At 62.7% G+C, this 24,595-nt stretch overlaps 2 protein-coding genes across 3 annotated transcripts in view; one reads left to right on the top strand and one right to left on the bottom strand.

Annotated features, from left to right (window-relative positions):
• Nucleotides 1-4,511, top strand: part of COG7 (component of oligomeric golgi complex 7) — a 39,620-nt gene extending 35,109 nt beyond the window's left edge. Inside the window, exons 14-17 of the mRNA XM_004604109.2 lie at nucleotides 662-745; nucleotides 1,387-1,501; nucleotides 3,042-3,185; nucleotides 4,154-4,511. Of these exons, the coding sequence (XP_004604166.2) occupies nucleotides 662-745; nucleotides 1,387-1,501; nucleotides 3,042-3,185; nucleotides 4,154-4,320 (510 nt within the window). The 3' untranslated portion in view covers nucleotides 4,321-4,511. The remainder of the gene's footprint in view (nucleotides 1-661; nucleotides 746-1,386; nucleotides 1,502-3,041; nucleotides 3,186-4,153) is intronic.
• Nucleotides 4,512-5,811: 1,300 nt separating this feature from the next.
• SCNN1B (sodium channel epithelial 1 subunit beta) lies at nucleotides 5,812-20,055 on the bottom strand. 2 transcript variants are annotated; one of them, XM_004604289.2, is made up of 12 exons: nucleotides 19,745-20,055; nucleotides 17,690-17,966; nucleotides 15,917-16,107; nucleotides 11,856-11,959; nucleotides 10,616-10,779; nucleotides 10,326-10,433; nucleotides 9,929-10,046; nucleotides 8,878-8,953; nucleotides 8,590-8,647; nucleotides 8,194-8,255; nucleotides 6,615-6,690; nucleotides 5,812-6,449 (listed from the first exon to the last, which is right to left on the bottom strand). In XM_004604289.2, exons 1-12 carry the CDS (start codon nucleotides 20,053-20,055, stop codon nucleotides 6,114-6,116), a joined length of 1,881 nt encoding a protein of 626 aa, XP_004604346.2. In that variant the 3' UTR covers nucleotides 5,812-6,113. The 2 variants fall into 2 exon arrangements, with proteins under 2 accessions (XP_004604346.2, XP_054992367.1); XM_055136392.1 differs by lacking the exon at nucleotides 10,326-10,433.
• Between the last annotated feature and the right edge of the window lie 4,540 nt (nucleotides 20,056-24,595).

The following is a 24,595-nucleotide window of genomic DNA, read 5'->3' as shown; positions in this document are numbered from 1 at the left end:
GGGGCTGTGTCCCTGGTCCCACTCGGCCTGGCGAGAGAAAGCGGGGCCTGGGGTCCCCCCCGGGCCAGGCCGAGGGCAGAGGAACGGCCGGCAGCCCCTCGCTGCCCCTCCTGCCCCGTCCTGCCTCGCCCCTCCCCTTTCGTCCCCTTCCTGCCCAGCCCTGCCTTGTCCTACCCTGTCCTGCCCCGGCTGCCCCCTCTGCGCCCTCCTGCCCTCTCCTGCCCAACCCTGCCCCCTTCCCCCTCCCCCCCGTCCCCCTCCCCGTCCCCCTCCTGCCCCTGCATGGGACCGGTTGGGACGCAGTGCTGAGGGCAGGTAGAGAGGAGAGTCTGGCTTTGGCGTCACCCTGCGGGGAGTGACATTCATGTTCCCGCAGCCGCCCCCCCCCCCGCCCCCCTCCTAGACGGGGGCTTTCCATGTGGGGCCTGTGGGTGGCTTTCCGGGGCCGAGGGAGAGGGGGCTTCTCTTCAGCGGGCCAGGGGCCGACACAGTGAGGCCGGCTGTGCCCTGCACCCAGCACCTGCCACCCCAGCCCTGCCCTGCCCCTCTGTCCCTTCAGCCTGTGTGACAAGCTCCGGGCTCTGAGGTGTGGGCGGCGTGGGGGGGGGCCGGGACAGACCCCCCCGGGCTGCGGCTGACACCCCCTCCCCGTCCTCCCTAGAGCTGGACCACGGCCGGCATCGGGGAGACGCTGACAGACGACCTGCCCACCTTCAGCCTCACCCCGCTCGAGTACATCAGCAACGTGAGTGCCCCCTGCGCGGAGACCCTCCCGCCCCGCCTCTGCTCTGCGCGCCGCTGAGGGCACGACCCGCGGCCCCTTTGCTTTTGCTTTTTTGCTTTCTGGGCCGCCCCCGGCGATGCTCAGGGGCTACTCCTGGCTCTGCACTCGAGTGACTTCTGGCGATGCTCAGGGGACCCTATGGGGTGCCGGGTATCGAACCCGGGTCAGCCGCGTGCTAGGAAGCGCCGTCCCCGCCGCACTGTCTGTCGCTCCAGCCCCAGCACTGTCTCTTTTTTTATTTTTTTTTCTTTTTGGGTCACACCCGGCGATGCACAGGGGTTACTCCTGGCTCTGCACTCAGGAATTATCCCTGGCGGTGCTCAGGGGACCATATGGGATGCTGGGATTAGAACCCAGGTTGGCCGCATGCAAGGCAAATGCCCTCCCCGCTGTGCTATCGCTCCAGCCCCTCCAGCACTGTCTCTTGACCCAAGTGCTTTCAGCGGGACAGACCCCTCGGGCTGGTCAGTGCGAGGCTGACAAGCCTGCAAACAGTCAGCACCGCCACCCACCCCCCACAGGCCAGGCTGGGGCGGCCCCACCCCACCCAGTCGCCGCCGGCTGCCTTCGAGGCCTGACCTGAGCGCTCTCCTCTCTCGCAGATCGGCCAGTACCTCATGTCCCTCCCGCTGAACCTCGAGCCCTTCGTGACCCAGGAGGACTCGGCGCTGGAGCTGGCCCTGCACGCCGGGAAGCTGCCCTTCCCTCCCGAGCAGGGTGAGTCCGGGATTATTGGCCCAGATGGTGAGGGAGACAGACGGGGCCCACCCCAGGGCCGGCTGTTGGAGCGAGAGCCGGGCTTCTCGGCCCGGGGTCCGCAGGGGAGCACACAGCCCTCCCCCCACCCGCCGCCGTGGGCCGTGGCCTGGTAGGGGCAGGAAAAAAGAATCTTCGTCCAGGGGGGCCGGAGTGATAGCACAGCGGGGAGGGTTTTTGCCGTGCATGCGGCCGACCTGGGTTGGATTCCCAGCATCCCATAGGGTCCCCTGAACACTGCTAGGAGTCATTCCTGAGTGCAGAGCGAGGAGTAACCCCTGTGCATCGCCGGGTGTGGCCCAAAAAGAAAAAAAAAATCTTCGCCCAAAGGAGACGCATCCAGTGTCGACACCTCTGGGCTTGGCGTTCTGCCAGCTTGCCCCACTCGCCCTCCCCCTGTAAACACGCAGGCCCCTGAGCCTCTCGCAGCGGACAAGGGGAGAGCAGTGAATTGCACACCCAGATTTGGTCAGGGACCCCATGCCCTGACCCAGAATCATCTTAGCTCCTAAAATTGGGCCTCATCAGCCTCCCTCTGTCGGGATGCGGCGATGGGAAAAGCCAGTCGGCGGGGTCTGGAGACACGGCTGGGCGTAAGGCACTTGCCTCGGATGCAGGTGGCCCGTTTGCTGGCTCTGGTTCTGTCCCTAACCCCACGAGGCCCCTGAGCACAGAGCTGGGAGTAAATCCCGCCGAGCATCCTGTGTGTGGCCCCAGCACCCTGTCCAAGAGAGAGACAGTACAAATCACTCGGCTTATAAAACACTCAGGGGCTTGAGCGAGAGCACAGTGGGGAGGGCGTTGGCCTTGCACACGGCCCACCTTTCCATTCCCGGCACCCCACAGGGTCCCCCGAGCACCGCCAGGAGTGATTCCTGAGTGCAGAGCCGGGAGGAACCCCTGAGCATCGCCGGGTGTGACCCAAAAAGCAAAAAAAAAAAAAAAAAAAAAGATTCAGCAACTCAAGAGAAGTTGCGAATCTAAACACAGTAAGATTTTCTCAGAGGGTTAACGAAGGGGTCTCAGAGGCACCTCGGGGGCATGGCAGGCAGGAGAGACAGCGGCTGCCATCGCAGTCGGCGGGAGCCGGGCCGGCATTATCTGGCTGTGCCCTAGTGGGGGTCGCTGGTTCCCCCTGCCCCGAAGCTGGCCGGGAGAGTGGCTCTTTCCCCAGACCCTGGGCAGGAGCAGGGGCCCCGGGGGGCTCGGCCCGCACCCACGTTCCGTCTCTGCTGCGTATTTCCCGGGGCCTGCCCTCCCCCTCCAGCTGGCCTGGTGGGCCTGCGGGATGCAGACCCAGTGCCCGCGGCCCCTGCTGGCAGGCCACCCGGCTCCAGGGCCCGTGGGCCGCTTCCTGTCCCTCCACTTGCTCCAGATGTTTCTGTGACATGCCCCCCCTACCCTACACCCTGGCTCCCGGCCAAACCGGGGCTGGGGGTGGCCTAGGCGGCCCCTCCCGAGCGGGCTCCCCAGGTTCTCCTTGACCTCCTTGCCCTTCCAGGGGACGAGCTGCCCGAGCTGGACAACATGGCCGACCACTGGCTGGGCTCCATCGCCCGGGCCACCATGCAGACCTACTGCGACGTCATCCTCCAGATCCCCGAGCTAACCCCGCACTCCACCAAGCAGCTGGCCACCGACATCGGTGGGTGCCGGGAACGCGGGGTGGAGGGCGGTGGTTGGGAGGGGCCACAGTGTGTGTGTGGGGGTAGCCGGGTCCCTGGCATGCCGGAAGCCCCGCCCCCGGCCCTCGGAGCTCCAGCGGGATTGGGGGCGAAGCTGAGAGGCAGATTCGAGGGGAGACTGAGTGTCATCGGGACTGACACCCTGGTGTCTGTCACGCCCCGGGGACCGCACAGTCGGGAGAGGACACACATGCTGTGGCTTGTTTCCGGAATCCTCACCACCAAACTGCCCGGGGTCCAGCTCTCAGGGTGTCCCTGGCACCAAACCTCGTCCTCCTTCCCTCCCCCTCCCTCTCCCCCTCCCCAGTCCCCAGGGAGCCTGGCGCTGTTGTGGAATGAGGCATCTGGGGTACCACCCCCCCCACCTGCCCCTCTGACCGCTCCCTGGGGCTCCCACAGCCCCCCCGATGTTCGGGTCTGGCCACTTCCCGGGCTCTCGGCGTCATCCCACTCTCTGTGGTGGTGGGTTCGGTTTCTGGGCCACACCTGGCACAGCTCAGGGGCTGCTCCCAGCTCGGGGTCCCGGTAGGGGGGCCCCGAGGGAGACCCGGCTCTGCCCACCTCCTGGCGGCGAGCCCATCAGCCGTTCCCTCTGTCCGGCCCTGTGAGGTCTTTGGTATCTGCTGACCCCCTGGGGTCTCCACATGGTCCCGGGGTGGGCAGGGAGCTGCGGTACCCCCGTTGGAGAGCCTCAGCTGACCGGGCCGTGGAATCCCTGGGAACCCTCACCCAGCAGTGCTCGTGAGCTGCTCCCAGCTTTCTGCCGTGGTCACTCGCGGAGGTGCTCGGTGGACCCCGGCCTCCTGCATGCAGTGTGTGCTGGGCCCTTTAAGCCGTCCTGCCTGACCCCGCATGGGTGGGGCAAACCGTGCTGCCCACTTGGGGGGCCCTTGGGGGCCGTCTGCCGAGCTGTGTGTGTTCACTGCAGACTACCTGACCAACGTGATGGACGCCCTGGGCCTGCAGCCGTCCCGCGCGCTCCAGAACATCGTCACACTCCTCAAGGCCAAGCCCGAGGACTTCCGACAGGCCAGCAAGGGGCTGCCCCGCCGCCTCGTCTCCACCGTGGCCGCCATGCGCGGCGTGGACCACTGACCGGGCCGGCCCGGTGGCAACACGCGCGGGACGGGACGGAGCGAGCGCTCAGGGCACTGGCTGCCCGCTCAGAGAGGCCACAGACCCCAGGGTTGTATTTATTAGAGCAGAGCGGAGGGTGTGTGGTTGTTCCTAAATTTTCAATGATTCTATTTTGGAGACGGAATCAGTAAAGACGGATGTGCAAGAAGCGCCTCACTCTCGTCACTCATCCCTCGGGGCATACTGGACTCGTGGCCCCCGGCGGAGCGGGGGGGAAGGGGCGGTCAGTCTGCGGGCCCAGCAGCACTGACTACTGGGTCCTTGTGGCAGGCGGCTGGGGAGCGCGTGGGCAGCCCACGGGCAGGGCGAGGCCTCAGCGGCGAGGCCACAGCTCCGATGTGTGTCCACGGGCGCAGAGTGGGCTCGGGGGAGCGACTGCGGGAGCGTGGGGGCGGGGGTCACAGCGGAGGCCCACCCCGGTGAGGCCTGCACCCGACTCCTCTCCCTCCCGGGCCTCACGGGGGCTCCATGTCACCAGGTTGCGGTGACACCCTCAGGCTCCCTCCCGGGCTGCAGGGCGGCTGGCCCCTGGTGGACAGGACGGCCTCCTGGTCTCGCCCCCCTCCGTGCTGGGGCCCCTGTCCCGTGACAAGCAAGAATGTCGTCAGAGCCGGCCCAAGGTGCCGGACCATGTCGTGCTGGAAACTCTGGCTCTGACCAGCCGGGATTTTCCGAGTGGCCCGGACCCCCGGGGAGGCCAGCGGGAGGCTGAGGGGGGAGCCCAGCGCACACGACAGACTCCTTCGGGGGGTCCTTTTCCTCTTGCTGTTTCCTGGCTGGGGGGCCTGCAGCCAGTTCAGGCACAGATGTGGCTGCCAGCGGGGGTCGGGGCCTGTGCCGTGCCGGGTCTGGCCCGGGCACCCCTGCCCTGGGCCGTGATGGTGTGCGTGTGTGCGGGGGTCGCCTGTCCCCCACGGAGCCAGGTGTGGGGGGAGGGGCCCACACAGTGTCCCCACGTGGCAGAGCTGGGTTCAGAGCAAGCCTGTCACTGTCCCCTCCAGGGCCAGCCAGGTGGGCTCTGGGGGGGCTCCGGGGCCTGCCCCCAGGGCTCCTCGGGGTCCAGCACTTCAGTTTCTTCGGATTCTGCCCTCCCGTCCCTGGAACCAGGGTGGCTCCCCCGAGCAAGTGTGGGCTGTGAACACGGGCCAGGGCTCTGCCTCAGATGCTGCCGTGGCCACTCCGGGGGGCCCAGAAAGTTGGGGTCCTCACCAGCCCTGGTGGGGCAGGCTCGGGGCAGGGGGCAGGAGGCAAGGCTTGCTCTCGGTCCCTGGCCCAGAAGAAGCAAGAATGGAGATTTTTTTCGAGAATGGTCTCTGCTTTTAACAGGTGGCTACCGGCTGGCCTTCCCCAGCCCCCCCAGGACACAACACAGCTCCACTCCACGTTTCCTACTTTTATTCTCTACAACAGGACACCACCAGCAGGCAGCCCCCCAGGCCTGATGCTCTCTCTGCGCTCTACTGCACTGCCCTCTGCGGGCACTCCGGGCCAGGGACAGCCCACTGGGAAGGTGTTGTGTGTGTGTGTGTATGGAGGGGGGGCTCTGGCACTTAGCGGGGCATCTCAAGCCAAGGCGCAGGGCGGTGGGGGTGGGGGTGAGACCCCACACCCGTGCTGGTGCTGTGCCCTGCTCAGCGCTGGCCTCCTGGCAGAGGGACAGAGACTGGCCCTGGGGCCCCGGGGGACCCACTTCTTGGCCCAAGGATGAGGCCGGCGCGGCGGCCCGACGGAGTCCGAGCTCCGGGCTGGCACTAGGCGGCCTCGCCCTCCCCGTCTGACTCGAAGACGTCCAGGGGCTGCAGGCGCAGTGAGTCGTAGTTGGGGGGCGGGGTGCCGGGGATGGGCGGGGGCTCGGGCTGGAAGCCGAAGTTGGTGTGGGCCTCCACCAGCTCGGCCACGGTGGGCGGCGGCCCCGCGTAGCGGGCCTGGGCGCGCCTCTGCCGCAGGCCCCGCGCGCAGGCCACCAGCTTGATGACGGTGATCCACAGGAAGTCGATGATGATCTCCCCGAACTCGATCAGGCACAGCACCGAGCCCCCCATCCAGAAGCCGAACTGGCCCCCCAGGTTGGACAGCAGCCAGACGATCTGCATGGGGCAAGCGCGGGGGCTGACCTCCTGCCCAGGACCCCGCAGGGACCCTGCGGCCCGGGAGGAATCCGGGATGCTCTCAGCCCCGCCCACCCGCCAAGGCCCCGCCCACCCATGACCGCAGGCCCCGCCCACCGCGGCCCGCAGCTCAGGCCGACTCACGTTATTGGCCGCGGACTCCTCGATGGTGCGGTAGTTGAATTCTTGGAAGTAGATATTGAGCTTGAGGATCCCCTTCCTGTGGGAGCAGCACGGAGAGCTGGTGGCAGCACACACACACACAAGCACACGCATGTGCCCACACAGACATGTATATATGCTCACATGACACACATGCACATATGCCCCCACACATGGACACACGTGCATGTATGCTCACACATGACGCATGTACACATAACACATGTATGCTCCCATACATGGACACAGTGCACGTATGCTCCCACACACGGATATTGCATGTATGCTCATGCATGACACATGCATGTACACACATGCATGTATGTCCCATACATGGACACAGTGAACATATGCTCCCACACATGCACATACGTGCATATATGATCACACACAATGCTCATGTGTGTGCACACATGACACCTGCATGCACGCTCACACATGGACATATAAAATGTTCTCTCACAGACACATACATGTCCACTCACATATATGAATACATGCTCCATCATGGTCCCACACATGGACACATGCTCCTACTCATGGACACATTCTCTCACACTCATGGACACACAAGCATGGACACACATGTACACTCCCACACATAGGGACACACAAAGTGCATGTTCATACACGGACATGCTCATAATACATGGGCACACATGGACAACATACATACATGGGCACTCACACACATGGACACAAATGCATCATACTCACACACCTGGGCAAGCTCACATGATGGACACATGCTCACAGAGATGCTCCAGAGGGTGACTCCCCTGCCCGCCCCAGGCAGGAGACTGCAGAGGACTGGGGGCAGGAAAGGTGGCCCTGGACACCCCCTTGTCTCTGGTGCTCCTCAGAAAGTCACGGCTCCTACACCTCCAGGCTTTGCCTTGGACGTCTTTGCCATGTGTTTGTTCAGACAGTCCCCCCTTCCTCGGGGAACTCAAGGGCCCCCTCCTCCAGGCCCTTCTCCCCAGCCCTGCCTGCAGCTCTGTCCACCGCACTGGCGTCCCCCCAAGCTATGGACCGTGTCTTCTGGAGTCAGAGCGTGTTTGGGCTGCGCAGATGAAGGAAGACCCATGTAGGATGGTGTGTGGCTGGATGGACGGGTGGGTGATGGAGGGAGGGAGGGATGGACAGACTGGTGGATGGAGGGGTGGGTGGGCACTGGGCAGACTGGGTGAGCAGGTAGGAGGATGGGAGGATGGATGGTGGGTGAAAGGGTGGAAGCAGAGGTGGAGGGGAGGAGAGAAAGCGGGGGCTGGGCGGGAGCACAGGTGGGTGGAGGTGAGATGGGAGAAGGGATGTGGGTGGTGGGGAGAGGGGCAGACAGAATGAGGGCTGCATGGAGGCCAGAGGTGACGGGGACCATGAGATGGGTAAGCGGAGAGACGGAGGGGAGGGTGGAGGGCGACGGAGGGATGCGGGGTGAGCAGGTGACCGACGGGGATCAGGCTCTCAGGTCTGGGAGACCCAGGCCTGCGGCTGGCGCTGTGGCCAGGGCGGTCTGCTCCTGCAGCCAGTCCTCCCCAGCCCCGCCGGGCCCCGCACTCACCTGCTCAAGGTGATGTTGGCGCTCTGGTCCCGCTCCTGAGACAAGACGTGGAAGATCCAGTCCTGGACAGCGAGAAGGCGGGAGGAAGCAGTGAAGGCGCCTGCGGTGCCCCAGGCCTGTGGGGAGGCGACCCACCGCGGCCGCATGGCCCCAGCCACCCCGACTCCACATCGCCTTTCGGGGAGGCTTCCCCGACCCCCGCTGAGACGGCTTCTCCCGCTCTCTGCCGTTCACTTCCCACCCCAGAACATGTCTTAGCCCGCATGACCCTCCTCTCCCTGCCGAGAACGGGAGCTTTGCTGGGCGAAGGACGGGCACCCCCTCACTGCTGTGGTCCCGCACTCTGCCGGGGCAGGGGCACAGCCTGCGGGTCTGTCTGGACCCGCCCATGCTCACCTCGGAGGACTCGGACGGCCAGTCGGCCATGGAGATGGTCATCTTGTACTGTGTGTCACTGCGGAGGCAAGACAGCTGCGTTGCCATCCCGCCTGTCCACACATATGAATGCACACATCTACAAACATGTGTACATGTGCATGCACACATGTGCACACACCACCCTCACATGTACACGTGCAGGCATACATGTATGCACATGCACACCACCCACACATGCACACACCACCATGTACATGTGCATGCACATATATGCACACACGTGCAGGCACATGCCTGTCCACTCACTTGCACGACTCCTTGCACAGGCCGATGCAGGTCTCCCGCTGGGCCACGCTCATGCGCAGGGCAGAGTAGCAGTAGGCTGGAGGGGGCGTGGCGGAGGCTTTGAGAGGGCTGTGGGGCGGGTCCCCCACCCCCACCCCTGGCCATTTCACCCCCAGACACCCCCCCAGCCCCAGCGCCTTCCCTCCGCTTGTCACACATCCCCGCAGGGCTCCTGTTGGGGGGGGAGCCCCACCCCCCGTGAGGTGGGGGGACTCTCTGTGTCCATTGGTGTCGCATCTGGACTTGGGGCCTGGGCGGAGGGCACCCAGCAGGGTCCTGGGCGTCAGGTGTCAGTCCCCAGAGCCCACCTTCCTCCCAGAGCCCAGAGACGCCCGCAGGCACCAGCAGGCACAAGGGCTGCGGGATGGCCCGTGCTGGTACATGCCTACAGGAGTCCACAGGTGCCACACGCTCACAGGCATGTACATCTCAGGTGCACACACCCACACAGGCAGGCACACACACACACAGGTGCCACACACACACAGGTGCCTCATGCCCACAGACATGTACATCTCCATAAGCGTACATGCCCACACAGGCATGCACACACCCACAGGTGCCACACGCCCACAGGGATGCACACACACGCCCACAGGAGTGCCCATGCCCACAGGCATGTACATCTCCATATGTGCACAGGCCCACACAGGCATGCACACACAGGTGCACATAGGCCCACAGGCATGTACATCTCCATATGTGCACATGCCCACACAGGCAGGCACACCCACAGGTGCCACACACCCACAGATACGTACATCTCCATAAGTGTACGCCCACGCCCACAGGTATGTACATGCCCACAGGTGCACACAGGCCCACCGGCATGCACACACAGGCCCACAGAAGTGCCCACACCATCTGCGAGCTGCGCTGCCCACGTGCACACGGCAGAGCCACGCGCCCTCCTCAGGCGCCCGCCTCGTGCCCCCTGCACACCTGCTCCCGCACTGCCTAGACTGAGAGGGCGGCCGGGCGCACGGCCGTGTCCTCCCCCAGGCGCCCTCACCCCAGTCGGGGAAGTCCCGGGTGCTGCAGTATCTCTCCCCGCGGGGCAGGGGGTACAGGTAGTGGCCGCAGCTGCAGTTCCGGATCATGTGGTCCTGGAAGCAGGAGCGGATGCAGGCCTGCGGGCAGGGACGGGCGTCACTCCCCACCGGGGCAGAGGGCGTCTGGGCCCCTCTCTGGGGCCGGGCAGAGCCCCCTGGGGTGTCACACGGCCCGGACGAGGGAGTCGGGTGGGCGGCAGGGGCTGGCTCTGTGTCCCCCCCCAGGAGGGGAGGCACTGCTGGAGAAGGGCGGGCGGGCCCTCCTCCCTGACCCCCGGGCAGCCCCGGGAGAGCACGGGCCGGGATGGGATGGGGGTGAGCACAGCCCTCCCCCCACCCCTTCCCGCCCCGGCCCACCTGGATGGAGTAGCTGGTGTTATACTCGCTGTAGAGGTTCCGGATGGGCACATCGGAGCCGTTGGCTGTGCACTGGCTGTAGGGCTCGCCCATGCGGCCCAGCTTGTCCTGCGCACGGAGACGGGTCGGGGGTCGCCCACCAGCCCTGCCCCGCCCCCAGCATCACAGAGCCCACTGGGGGGGCCCTGCAGCCCCTCCCTGCCCCCTCCCAGCACGAGTGGGTGGGTCAGGACGGGATGGGAAGCTGGGCCCGTGGGCGGGAGGGGCAGTCGGGGCCCAGGGGGCCGTACCACCAGCACCCCGATGGAGGTCTCGGCGCCCGCCATGGCGTACACGCCCTCGTCCTTGATGAAGGGGAAGGACCTCTGCTCGTGCAGCAGCAGGCGCGCCCCGGCCGTGGGCGTGAGGAAGGGCACGTAGTCCTCCTGCCCGATGTCCAGCAGCAGCTTCAGGCCTGTGGGCGCCCAGGGGGCCGCTGAGCCCCGCCCTGCAGAGGCACCCCCGGACCCAGCCCAGAGGAAACCCACAGGTGCTCCTGCTTCCTGGGGGGCCGCCACCCCACCCCTGTGTGCCCGCTCTCTCTCTCCCTCCCTCTCTCTCTTCCTCCCTCTCTCTCTCTCCCCCCCTCTCTCTCCCTCCCTCTCTCTCTTCCTCCCTCTCTCTCTCTCCCCCCCTCTCTCTCCCTCCCTCTCTCTCTCTCTCCCTCTCTCTCTCCCTCCCTCTCTCTCTTCCTCCCTCTCTCTCTCCGTCCCTCTCTCTCTTCCTCCCTCTCTCTCTCCCTCCCTCTCTCTCTCCATCTCTCTCTCCCTCTCTCTCTCCCTCCCTCTCTCTCTCATTCTCTCCCTCCCTCTCTCCCTCCCTCCACCCATCCTTTTTCCCTTCCTCCCTCCCTTCCTTCCTTCCTTTCTTCCTCCTCCTTCTTTTCTTACTTCCTTCCCCCTTTCCCTTCCTTCTTACTTCCCCTCCCTCCCTTTTCTTTCTTTGTTCTTTCTTCCCTCCCTTCCTCTCTCCTTCCTTCCTTCCTTCCTTCCTTCCTTCCTTCCTTCCTTCCTTCCTTCCTTCCTTCCTTCCTTCCCTCCTTCTCTCCCTCCCTTCCCTCCCTCCCTTCCTCCCTCCCTCCCTCCCTCCCTCCTTCCCTGCTTCCTTCCTCCCTTTCTTCCTTCCTTCCTCCCTTTCTTCCTTCCTTCCTCCTTCCTTCCTTCCTTCCTTCCCTTCCTTCCTTCCTTCCTTCCTTCCTTCCTTCCTTCCTTCCTTCCTTCCTTCCTTCCTTCCTTCCTTCCTTTCCTTTCCTTCCTTCCTTCCTTCCTTCCTGGCCATACTCAGCAGTGCTCAGGGCTTGCTCCTGGCTCTGTGCTCAGGAAATCACTCTAGGTGGGTATCAGGGCCCCTTCGGGGTGCCGGGGACGAAACCATGTGTAAGGTGCTACTCTCCCTGCCCCCCATGCTGTCTCCTCTGGGCATTGTCCCACCCCACTCTGCACGGCTCACTCGCCCCTGCAGCCCGTGGGGGGCCCGTCCTGCCAGACTCACCGAACTCAGCCCCGGGGTTGGCGGAGGGCAGGGCCCGCTCGGTCATGCCCCAGTTGAAGATGTAGCAGTTGCCGTAGTCGGGGTGGAAGATGGCAGTGAAGTTCCTGGGTGGGGGTGGGGTCACTCCATGCAGGACCGCCGGTGCCTCCCTCACTGGGGAGACTCCCAGGGCCCCTGGGGAGGGAAAGGGGGCTGGGCGGGGCGGCCCTCTGGTTTAGGTGCCATCGGGAGAACACTTTGTTCTTTTGGTGTTTTCTTTGGGGGGGCATCTACGGGGTCGTGCCCAGCGGTGCTCAGGGGTCCCTCCTGGCTCTGCACTCAGGAATCACTCCTGGCGGTGCTCGGGGGACCCTATGGGAGTCGGGGGAGCAAACTGGTCTTGGGGGATGCCCGGCAGACGCCCTCCCTGCTGTGCTGGTGTTCCAGCCCCACCCTCCTATAAGACCAAGTGCCGGCTGAATGGGGACCCTCCCCCCCAGAGCAAGGTGCATCGTGTCCTAACTCTGTTCCCGTGACAGTTAAATCTGCGGGTGTGACTCTTAGGGGTCTGGAGCCGAGAGCCCCAGAGTCGGAGGACAAACGGCCTTCCAGGGGCAGGAGGGACGAGGGGTGGGGGCGGGGGACGGGGCACAGGCTGGAGCTTTGCGGGGTGCTGGCCCCCTCTCCCCTGACTGCGCGGCACCCACATGGTGGGGGGACCAGACGGGGGCTTGTCCGGGACCCCCTGACTCTTCAGGGGAAGCAGCAAAGGTGGTGGAGGAGAGGGGGCCCCAGAAACAGGCCAGCTTACTCGGGGGGCACAGGGGAGACCCCCACTCCCTCTGTGCCCCTGCATAGCCTGGGCCGCGCGGCTAATTCCTGAGATCAGGAAGATAAGGGGGGGCGTGCGGGGGGGGCACGGGATGCCTCAGGCACAGACATGCCCAGCTTAACGCCCCCGCCATGGTCAGTGCTGTGGCCTTTCTGCCCCGGCTCTGCGCCCAGGGACCCTGCGGGGGGCTGGGATTGAACCTGGGCTGGCCGTGTGCAAGGCGGGCGCCCTCCCTGCCGTGCCCTGGGTCTGGGGGTTTCCAGGCTCGCACACGACTGTCGGAAGTGCCCTTGGAGGCTGAGACCCTCTCTCTTGTGTCCTAGACAACAGGAGGGAGCAGGGCTGCGTGCACCGAGGTGGCAAAGGTCAAGCCCAGGGGAGGCCATCGAGGGGCCAGGCCAGCGCTGCCCCCACGGTGAGCCCCCAGGCGGGGGGGCCCCTTGCCTCCTGCTCCCCGTGGGCGGCCAGCTGGCCAGGGGCTGCACCCCCCAACCGGGCACGCGGGCTCCTCCGGGGACCCTGGTCGGTCTGGGGGCCCAGGGGACTGTCCTGGCACTGCTGGGTCCCTGGCTGAGGGGCCCCTTGCTCCTGGAGGACAGCCCCCCACCCCAGCCCCCAGCCCTGCCCTGCCCGAGGCTCCAGCGGGCGTCTGCTTCTCTCCTGCACAGTCGGGCGACCGTGAACCCGGGAGTCAGACTCCGGCGGAGGCTCCTGCCTTGGGCCCTCCTTGCTGCCAGCGACGGGCACCAGGATGCAAACTCCCCACCTGTGCAGACGTGCCCGGAGGGTCCCCAATGCCAGGCCTCTGCCCCCTGCTCGCTGGGCCCGGGAGATTCTCCAACCAGACCCCCCCACCTCACACCCCCCCCCGCCCCAGCTCCAGGTCACCCGTCTGTCCTCCTGCAGGGCCGTGGGGCGGAGACCCCCCAAGCCCGTCCCTCCCTCCCCGGTCCAGCTCTCCTGGCCCGTGGGCCCCCCTAGAGCACGTCCAGCTCTGGCCTGGGCATCACGGCCTGTGTCGGCCGCTCCTGAAGCTCACAGCACATCTGCGTGCTCAAGGCCCTGGGTTCGAGGCCCAGTTCCGCCTGGTCCCTGAGCACTGCTGGACTGAGCCTGGTGGCCCTGAGCAGGGCCAGGGGTGACCCCAGCGGGCACTAAAAGGTTAGGTCGGGGCTGGAGAGATAGCACAGTAGGTAGGGCATTTGCCTTGCCCTACCCGGCCGACCCGGGTTCGATTCCCAACATCCTATTTGGTCCCCTGAGCACTGCCAGTAGTTAATACCTGAGTGCAGAGCCAGGAGGGACCCCTGTGCATCGCCAGGTGTGACCCAAAAAAGCAAAAAAAAAAAAAGGTTAGGTCACCCCACCCTGCGGGACCAGTATTCATTCCCAGGTGTAGTCCCCAACCTCCCAGACACAGCTGATGAGCCCCTCACGCCCACCCCTACACCCCCCTTCAAAAAAAAAAGAAAGAAAAAAGAAAAGCAAAAAGATTTGATGGACCAAGACCTGGCCCATAATCAGCCCAGTTCTGACAGTAACTGGTGAGTCTGCAGACATTATTCAACCCCCGAGGGCCTCAGTTTCCCCACTTGCCATGCTGAAACACCAGCCGCATCCACACCCCTTCCCCCCTCGCCAAAGAGACCCAGAGAGGGCTGGGTGCCGAGCAGGGCTGAATCACTCAGAGAACTGTGCTCGGAGCTGGCACCCCGGCAGAGATACTGAGTCAATATTTGCCGGGTCAGTGACAATGCGTGATAAAGTCATCTGCAGAGATAAGCGGGGCGGGAGGTGAGGAGTGGGGGCCTTGGTTCCTGGAAGGGGGGGGGCCGGCCGCTCACACTCGACAAGGAAGGGGGCAGCCCTGGGCGTGGGGAGGAGCTGGACGCGCCCGGCAGAGACTCAGAGCAGGCGAACGCGTGGCAGGAAGAAACGACTTCAAAGGCTGATCCCAGTCCCGCCCGCGTCCCGGTGGGAACGGGGCTGGCCACAGGGAAGGAGCAGATCGGGACGGGGACACTGTGTTCCCGGGGGGCCATCCGGGACAGCTGCTCAGGGCGCGGCCGGACGGTCGTCTCCCGTCTGCGGCTGCACCTTTGGTGTCACCGTTGGGGCCGGCCCTTTCGTGTCGGTCCTGCTCGGAGAAGCTCGCCCGGGGCTGTGCCTCCAGCTGCTGTTCCCTCCGGGGCCCTGCCTGGCCAGGAGCCAGGAGCCAGCGAGTGGCCAGGGCTGGGGAAGCCCCAGGAATGAGTGAGAAATGCAGCGCCTTGGCAGGAAGTGGGGTGCGGGGGTTCCCCTGGGCAGGGGCGTGGAGCAGTGAGAATAACAGCGAGAATAACAGCAAGGAGAAGGAGAAAGAAGCTCCAGGGACGGCAACCAGGCCTCCTCGGAAATGAGGACGTATTGAAAAGGAAAAAAGGGGCTAGAGCGATAGTACGGCGGGGAGGGCATTCGGCCCACCAGGATTTGACCCCCAGCATCCCATGTGGTTCCCCGAGCACCGCCAGGAGTAAATCCTGTGCATTGCAAAAAATATATATAAAAGATCCTTAATTAACTATGCCCCCTCCCCCCCAAATAAGTTATTTGGATAGAGTGTCACACACACACACACACACACACACACACACACACACACTCTCTATAAAATTAACCAAACGGATGGGGGACTGTCAAACAGACACAGGAGCCCCCTGAGAAAATCACTGACCAAACCTGGAAAAAAAAATGGGTAAGGAAAATTCCAAAGGAGAAAAAAACACACAAAAGCTCTGGTCCCACGGCCGGGACACAGCCGGGCTTGGCTGGTTTGTGCCGGTCTGGGATTTCTGAGGTGACAGCTCCCCCCCCCTGCCATCTGCCATCCTCTCATGTCAGGGGGCTGGGGGACACACAGAGGGCCCGAGGCCCACCTGGTCGACTTTGCTATTTCCCTTCCGAGAGCCCCGGGAGGGGACGTCAGAGCCCCCAGCCCGGGGATGAGAAGGGCGGCAGGCGGGGGTGCCTCCAGCCCTCGCTCCTGGGGTGGGCGAGCGGCCGCCCCCAGCTGCCCCTTCTTGCCCCTTCTCCGGGTCTGGCACGTTAGAAGCCTGCGGGGCCCGTATAGAAGCCGCCCCTCGTGGGGCTCTGAGAACCGCCTCCTGGGGACCCTCCTGGGCCTGGATTTCCTCCCCGACTCTCCCGGGGTGAGGCTGGGGTGTGGGGGGGTGCGGGGGGTGGGGGTTGAGAGCCGGGCCGGGGCACTCACCGGTGGTTGCAGGGCTCCACCCCGAACAGGCAGGCGAGGATGAGCCGCTCGGCCGGGTAGCCCATGCGCACTCGCTCCTGCACGGGCACCTGGGAGAAGACGTCGGTGGCCTGCAGCGCGTACCACTCCGCCACGGCCTGCGCGGCGCTGCTGAAGTTGCGGAAGGTGCACTCGCGGGCGCGGCGGCTGCACTGCGGGCGGGAGGGCAGGTGGGCGCAGGGCCTTGGCTGCACATGGTCCCCGGTCCCCCTCGCAAGGGCAGCGCGGGCGACACACATGCCACAGACGCCAACAGGTGCAGGGTCTCCCGGGTGGAGCCACACGGGCGTGCACACACACACACACACACACACACGCAAACATACACACGCAAACACATACACACGTAAACACACACAAACACATACATGCAAACACACACACATGTACACATACACACACATGCACACACACAAGCACTGGGACACACGGACACAGACACAGGGACATATGGACGTGGACTGACACTGGAACACATGAACACAGACACAGGGACACATGGACACAGACAAGCACAGACACACGGACACACACAGGGACACATGGACACAGTCCGACACAGACACAGGGACATGCAGACACAGGTGCAATCACACGTACAACACACACACGCACACAGAGAGACATGTATGCAAACCAGCACCTGCACACAGGTGCAAATACAAACACAACACACATGCACACAGTCACAAATGTGGACATTTCCCCATGAGTGAGCACACACAAACACACAGGTAAGCACATATGTGCATGACACATAGGCACATGCTTATACATGCAAAACCCATGCACAGCACACACCGCATGAACAGGCACACAGACTCTTGCAAAACACACACACAGGCATACCGCACACACTTCCTGTGTGCTCAGTCCTGTGGCATCATGCCACAGCTCTGCCAGCACATGTCAGCCCCACACCTGGAGGCGCCCAGTGGCCCTGGCCACACGCCCGCGCACACATGCTCCGCTCCCAGCCCCCGCACTCAGGAGGGCACTGTCTGCCCCTCCGAGCCCACCTCCCCCCGCAGCCCCCATTCTCTGCACAGGCACAGGCAGGCGGGGTCCTTGCACGCGGCCTTGGGCGGCCTTTCCAGGGACCCGGGAGAGGCGCTTCCTTAGGAAGGGCCCCAGCCCTGGGCAGTGCACCTCATCCCTCTGCGGAGAATGTTCTCTTGTTCTCTCTCTCTCTCTCTCTCTCTCTCTCTCTCTCTTGGCTTTTTGGGTCACACCCGGCGATGCCCAGGGGTCACTCCTGGCTCTGCACTCAGGAATTACCCCTGGCGGTGCTCAGGGGACCCTATGGGATGCTGGGAATCGAACCCGGGCCGGCTGCGTGCACGGCAAACGCCCTCCCCGCTGTGCTATTTCTCCAGCCCCTGTGGAGATTGTTCTTACTGTATTTCTAAAATTTTATTTATTTCTTTTGGTGGGGGAGCACACGCAGCCACACTCGGGGCTCCTCCTGGCTCTGCACTCAGGAACTGTCCTGACAGTGCTCGGGGCACCACGCTGGGTGGGTGCGGGGGATTGAACCTGGGTCGGCTGCGTGCGGGGGGAGCGCCCTCCCCACGGTGCTATGGCTCCAGCCTGGGGAAGTTTGTTCTCGCCCGTGCTGCCCGTACCCCAAACAGGCACAGCCCCCCGCAGCCCGGCCCTTCCCCAGCAAGACCCCCCCCTCACGGAAGGGAAGACTCGCACCCGTGTCTCTGGGCTGCGTCGGGGACCACTTACGAGTCTCATGGCCACTTTGCACCCCGGGGCGTTGCAGATCTTCTCTGGGGCTGCGCTGCTGTTGGCCGAGCCGTTGTGGTGGTCCGCAAGGAGGTCGAGCACCAGGGGGTGCTGAGGGTCCCGCTCGTCGATGAGCACCAGGGGCGTGTGGTTCCAGACGGTGAGGTTGAGGGCGCTGCTGGCGTTGGCGCGGCTGTGCTCGGGCGCCAGGATCCGCTCCAGGACGGCCTCCATCAGCGCGTCCAGATCTCTGAGCAAGTGCCTCACTTTGGAATACCTGGGTGGGGAGAGAGCCGGGCAGCAGGGGGCCGGGGCGGGGGGGGGGCGCTGCAGGATGGACCCGCCACCTGCCCAGGGTGCAGCCCCGCTCAGGAAGGAATGCAGCAGGAGAATAATGCCCGGAGACAGCAGCAGTGACAGTGACTCAGGAGGAGTGAGGCAGCGGCGTGAAACAAACAAGGGTCTCTCCGACAGCCAGAGCCCTCTTGCTAGAGAGAGGGAAATCCGTGATAACTGGACATGGAATGACTCCTTTCTGGGACCTTTTTTTGAACAAGAATATGGTCTGGGCTCCAGCCAGGCTGGCCTGGTTTATAATTCCTTCAGTGTCCTGAGCTCTCTACCCACCCCAGGGCCTTTGCACATGCTCTGTCCTCTCTGCCCTGACGCTGGGAAGCTCCCTGCACATCTGCTTCCCAGACTAGTCCTTCTTGGGGGTTGCTCTGAAGCCAGGTCAGACCTGGGTTCAAATCCCAACATGGCCTGGTGGGTGTGTCTCTGGGCAACTTTGCCCCTGCTCTCTTAACTAGGGTGACTACAGCTGTGCCCACCTGTGGATCTGAGTTATGGACAGTACTCTAAGGACACCTGCTGTGGAGCTGGCCTGTCAGAGCACTCGAAGGTCGGCTGCCCTGTACCTGCTCTGCCAAGAGAACAGGTTCAATACTGACGGGGATAAAGGGCAGTTCCCTCTGGAGAAGCGAGCTGGACGGAAGGCGGAGAGGAAGGAGAGGCAGGAACAAGGGAAGGGAGGAGGGGCGATGGGAGGGGGAAGGAAGATAAGAAAGAAGGAAGGAAGGGAAGGGAAGAGAAGAGAAGGAAGGAAGATGGGAAGGAAGGAATGACGGGAGGAAGGGAGGAAGGAAGAAGGAAGAAAGGAAAGAGGAAGGAAGGAGAAAGGAAGGATGGAAGGAGAAAAAAAGAAATGAAAGAAGGAAGAAAAGAGAAAGGAAGGATGAAAGGGAAGGAGAGAGGGAGGAAGGGAAAGAAAAAAGGAACATGGGAAGAAAGGAATGAAGGAAGGAAGGAACAGGAAGAAAGGAGAAAGGGGGCCAGAGCGATAGCATAGCAGGGCAGGCGTTTGCCGTGCACGCGGCCAACCAGGGTTCGATCCCCAGCATCCCATATGGTCACCCAAGCACCACCAGGGGTAATTCCTGGGTGCAGAGCCAGGAGTAACCCCTGAGCATCGCTAGGTGTGACCCAAAAAGCAAAAAAAAAAAAAAAAAAAAAAAGAAAGGAGACAGGGAGGAAGGGAGGGAGGGAGGAAGAAAGGAAGGAGGGAGGAAGGATGGAAGAAAGGAAGGAGGGAGAGAGGGAGGGAGGGAGGGAGGAAGGAAGGAAGGAAGGAAGGAAGGAAGGAAGGAAGGAAGGAAGGAGGGAGGGAGGGAGGAGGGGTGGGGGAAGAAGGAAAGAGGGAGGAAGAAAGGAGAAAGGAGGGAGGGAAGGAGGAGGGGGAAGGAGGGAGGGAAGGAGGAAGAGAGGAAGGAGGGGGAGGAAGAAGGGAGGGAGGAGGGGGAAGGAAGGAGGAAGGAGGGAGGGAGGAAGAAGGAAGGGAGGAAGGAGGGGTGGGGGAGGAATGAAAGAGGGAGGAAGAAAGGAGAAAGGAGGGAGAGAGGGAGGAGGGGGAAGAAGGAAGGGAGGGAGGGAGGGAGGGAGAAGGAAGGGAGGAAAGAGGGGTGGGGGAGGAAGGAAAGAGGGAGGAAGAAAGGAGAAAGGAGGGAAGGAGAAAGGAGGGAGGGAGGGAGAGAGGAGGGAGGGACCCTGGGCACCTACTGGAAGGGGCTGGCGTTGCAGATGGTGACGGCGGGGAAGTCCATGGTCTTGAAGCCCACGGAGAGCGAGACGCTGACCTCCCAGCTCAGGTAGGTCCTGATGAAGACGCCCCACTGCCAGCACACGAGGCAGGCGAAGAGCAGCGTGAGCAGGAACCACACGGCCTTCTTCTTGGGGCCCTCGCGGATGATGCGCTTGGGGCCGTGCGTGTTGGTGTTGTCGCAGTACCACAGCAGCAGCTCCTTGTAGGTGTAGCCGGGGCCCTTCTGCAGCCGGTGCAGGCACTTGCGCAGGTACTTCCTCACCGCCATGCCGCCCCTGCGGGCAGCGGGCACTCAGCCTGCCGCCTCCACGCCCAGCCCCGCCCCCTGCCGCGAGCGTGGGAGGGGCGGCTTTGGGGTGAGCGCCCCCCCCAACCCTCCATCAGCGGGGCACGAGTTGGGGGACGGGTTCTGGGGGCTGCGGGGGCAGGAAAGGCGGTGCCCGCTCACCAGCCAGGCCACCTTCTGGCTGTGTGACTGTGACCTGAGCCGCCCCCTTTCCTGGACCTCGGTGCTCCCCTCTTGAAAACGGGGTGCCTATTGCCCGAGTCTCATGGACCGAGGGCCCGTGAGGACCGAGTGAAGGGTGCTCAGTGTGTGTGGGCTGGGGGGCGTGCGGTGGGGGGCTCGGGGTCGCCGGAGCCCAGCCCATGAGCCTGGCATCGTGCCCGGCTCCCAGGAACGCCGCTCCCCCGGCAAACTCTTTCCTCCTTCCTTCCCCGGGACGAGCCCTCAGCCATGGCCCTCAGTCCTGAATGCAGCTGTCCTCGCCCTGGTGACACACACAGGCCTCTGCCCTCTTCCGGAAACATCCGCCTTTTGGGGGTGCCATCGGGGCGGGGCAGAGCCTGCCTTCTGCTCTGGTGTTTCCTCAGATGTATCCCCCCATCTCGGCTGAGATGAGTTGAACCCCAGCCTTGAGAAGAGACCCACATTGCCATCCCCACTGTGACTGTTCACGCCCCAGAGACACACACTTTGGACTGCTGAGACCCCATTTTGTTACTCTAAGTGAGTCAGTGAGGAAGAGAGCTCTCTTTTTGGCTCCGATGAGCAGTGGGTGGTCCTGCCACCAGGGCCCCTAAGGCCAGAACACAGGGGAAAGCAGAAACCACGCGATGAGATTCCCAGCAACACCGGAACACCTTGATCCAGCCATTCCTGAAGCCACTTGTTCCCAGAGTCACCAGCTGTCAATATGACCTATCCTTTCTTTCTGTTTTTCTTTTTGCTTTTTGGGTTACACCCGGCTATGCACGGGGGTTACTCCTGGCTCATGTACTCAGTTATTACTCCCAGCAGTGCTCGGGGGACCATACGGGATGGATGCTGGGAATTGAACCCGGGTCAGCTGCATGCAAGGCAAACACCTTACCCACCGTGCTATTCCTCAGGCCCCTAGGGCCTTTTTTTCTTTTTCCTTTTTTTTTTTTTTTTTTTTTTTTTGCTTTTTGGGTCACACCTGGCGATGCACAGGGGTTACTCCTGGCTCTGCACTCAGGAATTACTCCTGGTGGTGCTCAGGGGACCATATGGGATGCTGGGGATCAAACCCGGGTCGGCCCCTTGCAAGGCAAACGCCTTACCCACTGTGCTATCGCTCCAGTCCTTGACCTTTCCTTTCTTAAGTAATCCAAAGTGGGTCTTCATCCTTTGCAACCATTTCCTTTGGTTTTGGGGCCCACCTGGTAGTGCTCAGGGCTTGCTCCTGGCTTTGTGCTCAGGAGTGATGCCTGGCGGTGCTCCAGAGACCACGGGTGGTGTCGGGGGTTGAACTGGGGGTCGGCTGTGTGCAGGGCAAGGGCCTTGCCCCCTGTACTATCTCTCTGGCCCAACCACCAGAAACCTCACAGAAAACAAATTCCGCTCACCCTTGCCCACCGGGCCTCCCCGTGAGCCCCTCAGGGTCCCTGAGAAGCCCACCCTGGGCCACCCCACCCCCTCCCCCGATGCATCTGCTCAAGGATCTGCAGCCCCAGCTCCAGACTCGACCGTGGTCCAGGCATGCTTGCTCCTCCCTCCCTCCCTTCAGACTCTTCTCTCCCTGGAGGGCGGGCCCTGGCCGAAGCCTGGGTCGGGGGAGGGGAAACGCCTCATCCCCCCCCACCCAGCCCTGCCCCTGGCCTCCCCCTCTCTGGAAATCACACTCCACACACTTGCTGGCCACCCCCGCTGCAGAAGGCACCTGACCCCACCCCCACCGCTGCCCGGAGGATCAGCGGCTTGGAAGTAACAGGCAAAACGGTGCTGAGACGCAACTGGATGGTACTTGGCCATAAGGAAAGGTGAAGGCACGTGGTTTACTGCCTGTGATGGAGCTCAAGAGGATCCGAGGAGGGGAGGGAGTCGGAGGGAGGGAGACGGACACCGCAGGGGAAGAACAGACACCCGGATAGCGACAGAAGCAGACCTGGAGAGCGGGGCTTCAGCTGGAAGCCGGGGCGGATGGGCTGGATGGACCAGGGAAGGGACCCCTGTGATGGTGGGGGGAGTGGTCACTCTGGAACAGGGGCAGGGGGTGCTGGAAGGAGGGCAAAGGGAACAGGAGGGCACAGTATATTGCTGGGGGCGAGGGGACGCCGGTGATGGGATTGCTGTGGGAACACTGCAAGCCTGGCATGAAACCAGGAGGAACTTCTGAACTTTGCCTTTCACAGTGATTCGATCAAGATCCACTGCAAAACACAACACAAACCGACAGCTCATCCTAACAGCTCCCCAAGCAACACCCGCCTGGCTCTGGGGCGGCGTCCTCTGCCCATTCGTGCTTTGGGGCCGTTTGGGGGTCAGTTTGGCAGCCACCCCCGGCAGTGCTCAGGTGCTCAGAGGCCAGGGAGGGTTCCTGGTGGTACTCAAAGGGACGCTGTGGCACTGGGGATGGACCCTCAGTGCCCCCGGCATTGCGGCATTGCAGGAGCCGCACTCCCACCCTCGGACCTGCTCCGGGCCCTGTCGTCGTCGGCTGTCTCCTTGATTAGTTTGTTGCTTGGTTTGGTTTGGGGGCCACACCCAGAGATGCTTGGGGGTTACTCCTGACTCCGCACTCTGGAATCACTCCTGGTGGTGTTCAGGGGATCGTGCGGGATGCCGGGGATAGAACCCAGATCAGCTGCATGCAAGGCAAACGCCCTACCTGCTGCACTATTGCTCCAGCCCCAGAATTTATTTATTTGTTTATTTATCTATTTATCTATCTATTTATTTATTTATTTATTCCCCACCCCAAGCAGAGCTCCCGTGGCCGAAGACCTCCGGAGCCCAGCCACAGCCATGCTCAAGGCTCCTTTCCACATGTTTGGACGAGCCTCATGCATGAAGGAACCGACAAAGGAACCCAGGTGTGTGGGACCCGGGGCTGAGAGCTCCAAGCCTGCTTAGATTGGGACTGGGCCTCTTCCGCCCAGATTCCCCATTCTCCAGTAGCTAGGCGGTCACACCCAGGGACTGTCCCTGGCACCGTTATAATCCCACCAACAGCCAACATCCAGAGACTACCGAGAGTTTCCTGCCCGTATGGGAGAGCCTCGCAAACTCCCCATGGCGTATTCATATGCCAAAACCAGTAACGATGCTGGGTCTCATTCCCCTGACCCTGAAAGAGCCTCCAATGCAGCACCATTGGAAAGGACAAGTAAAGACAGGCTTCTAAAATCTCAGGGCTGGGACGAATGGAGACATTATTGAGACCGCTCGAGAAATTCGACGATCAATGGGATGATGATGATGATGATGATGATGATGATGATGATTTATTTATTCATTTATGATTTCAGTCCACTCCTGGCTCTGCACTCAGGGACCACACCTGACAGTGCTCAGGGGACCCTACGGGATGTTGGGGATTGAATCCGGGTCAGCGGCATGCAAGGCAAGTGGCCTCCCCGCTGTACTACTACTGCTTGGGCCCTTGACTCTTTTGATCCCTTGGGCCCTTAGCCAAGTACAAATCAATCAGTGCCACCACTCAACCCAGGCTGTCCCCATCACACTCCCAGCCCTCAGGTGCCAGGTGGCCGTGTTTGAAGGGGACACACAGCTTGTATGGAAAGGCTCCAACCGGCTTATTAACAGCTTAAACCAACCAAACAGAACCAGTGGCGATGGAGAGGGTGATTTGGCCCCGGACCATGGGGCGCTCCCGTGGTGCCCAGAGTAACCCCCAAACCTTGGCAACAAAGTGAGTCCCACAGTCTCTGTTGCTGCTGGTAAGAGAAAACGTCTGCCCGTCGCCTGCGTCTCAGCTGGGTCCAGATGTCTCTATTCTTTGGACCAAACACACTTGTTTTGGGGATCAACTTGGGGGAACTTCCTGATGGAGGGCTAAAACAAAACAAAAACATCCCAGGCACTGGGTGAGGCTGGCAAAAGAAAGTGTGTGGACGGCAGCACTGTATTTTGAAAATATTTCTTTTCCTGGAGGACAGTTTAGGGATCTGCAGTTTGCACACTCCAGGACTCATCTGGGGGAAGAGAATTTCTGGTGCAGGGGAGCGTATGTTCCGAGGTGTTCTGCCCCCCTCACATATTTGAAAATCTTTTCATCTCCTGGGAAAGAAATCGACACCCAGGGACAGGGATGTGGCTCAGTGGTCGAGTGCACGCCTTGCGTGAGTGAGATTTGAATTCGATCCAGAGGAAGGAAAAAAGGATGGATGAAAGGAAGGAAGGACAGATAGATGGGCAAGAAAAAGGAGGAAAAAAAGAAAGAAGGAAATATCAAAAAAGAAGGCACTTGGGGCTGGAGCGATAGCACAGCGGGTAGGGTGTTTGCCTTGCACGTGGTCGATCCGGGTTCGATTCCCAGCATCCC

Source organism: Sorex araneus, chromosome 4 (assembly GCF_027595985.1).
Source record: "Sorex araneus isolate mSorAra2 chromosome 4, mSorAra2.pri, whole genome shotgun sequence".
Classification (NCBI taxonomy): Eukaryota; Metazoa; Chordata; class Mammalia; order Eulipotyphla; family Soricidae; genus Sorex; species Sorex araneus.
This window is presented reverse-complemented; position numbering and strand designations above follow the sequence as displayed.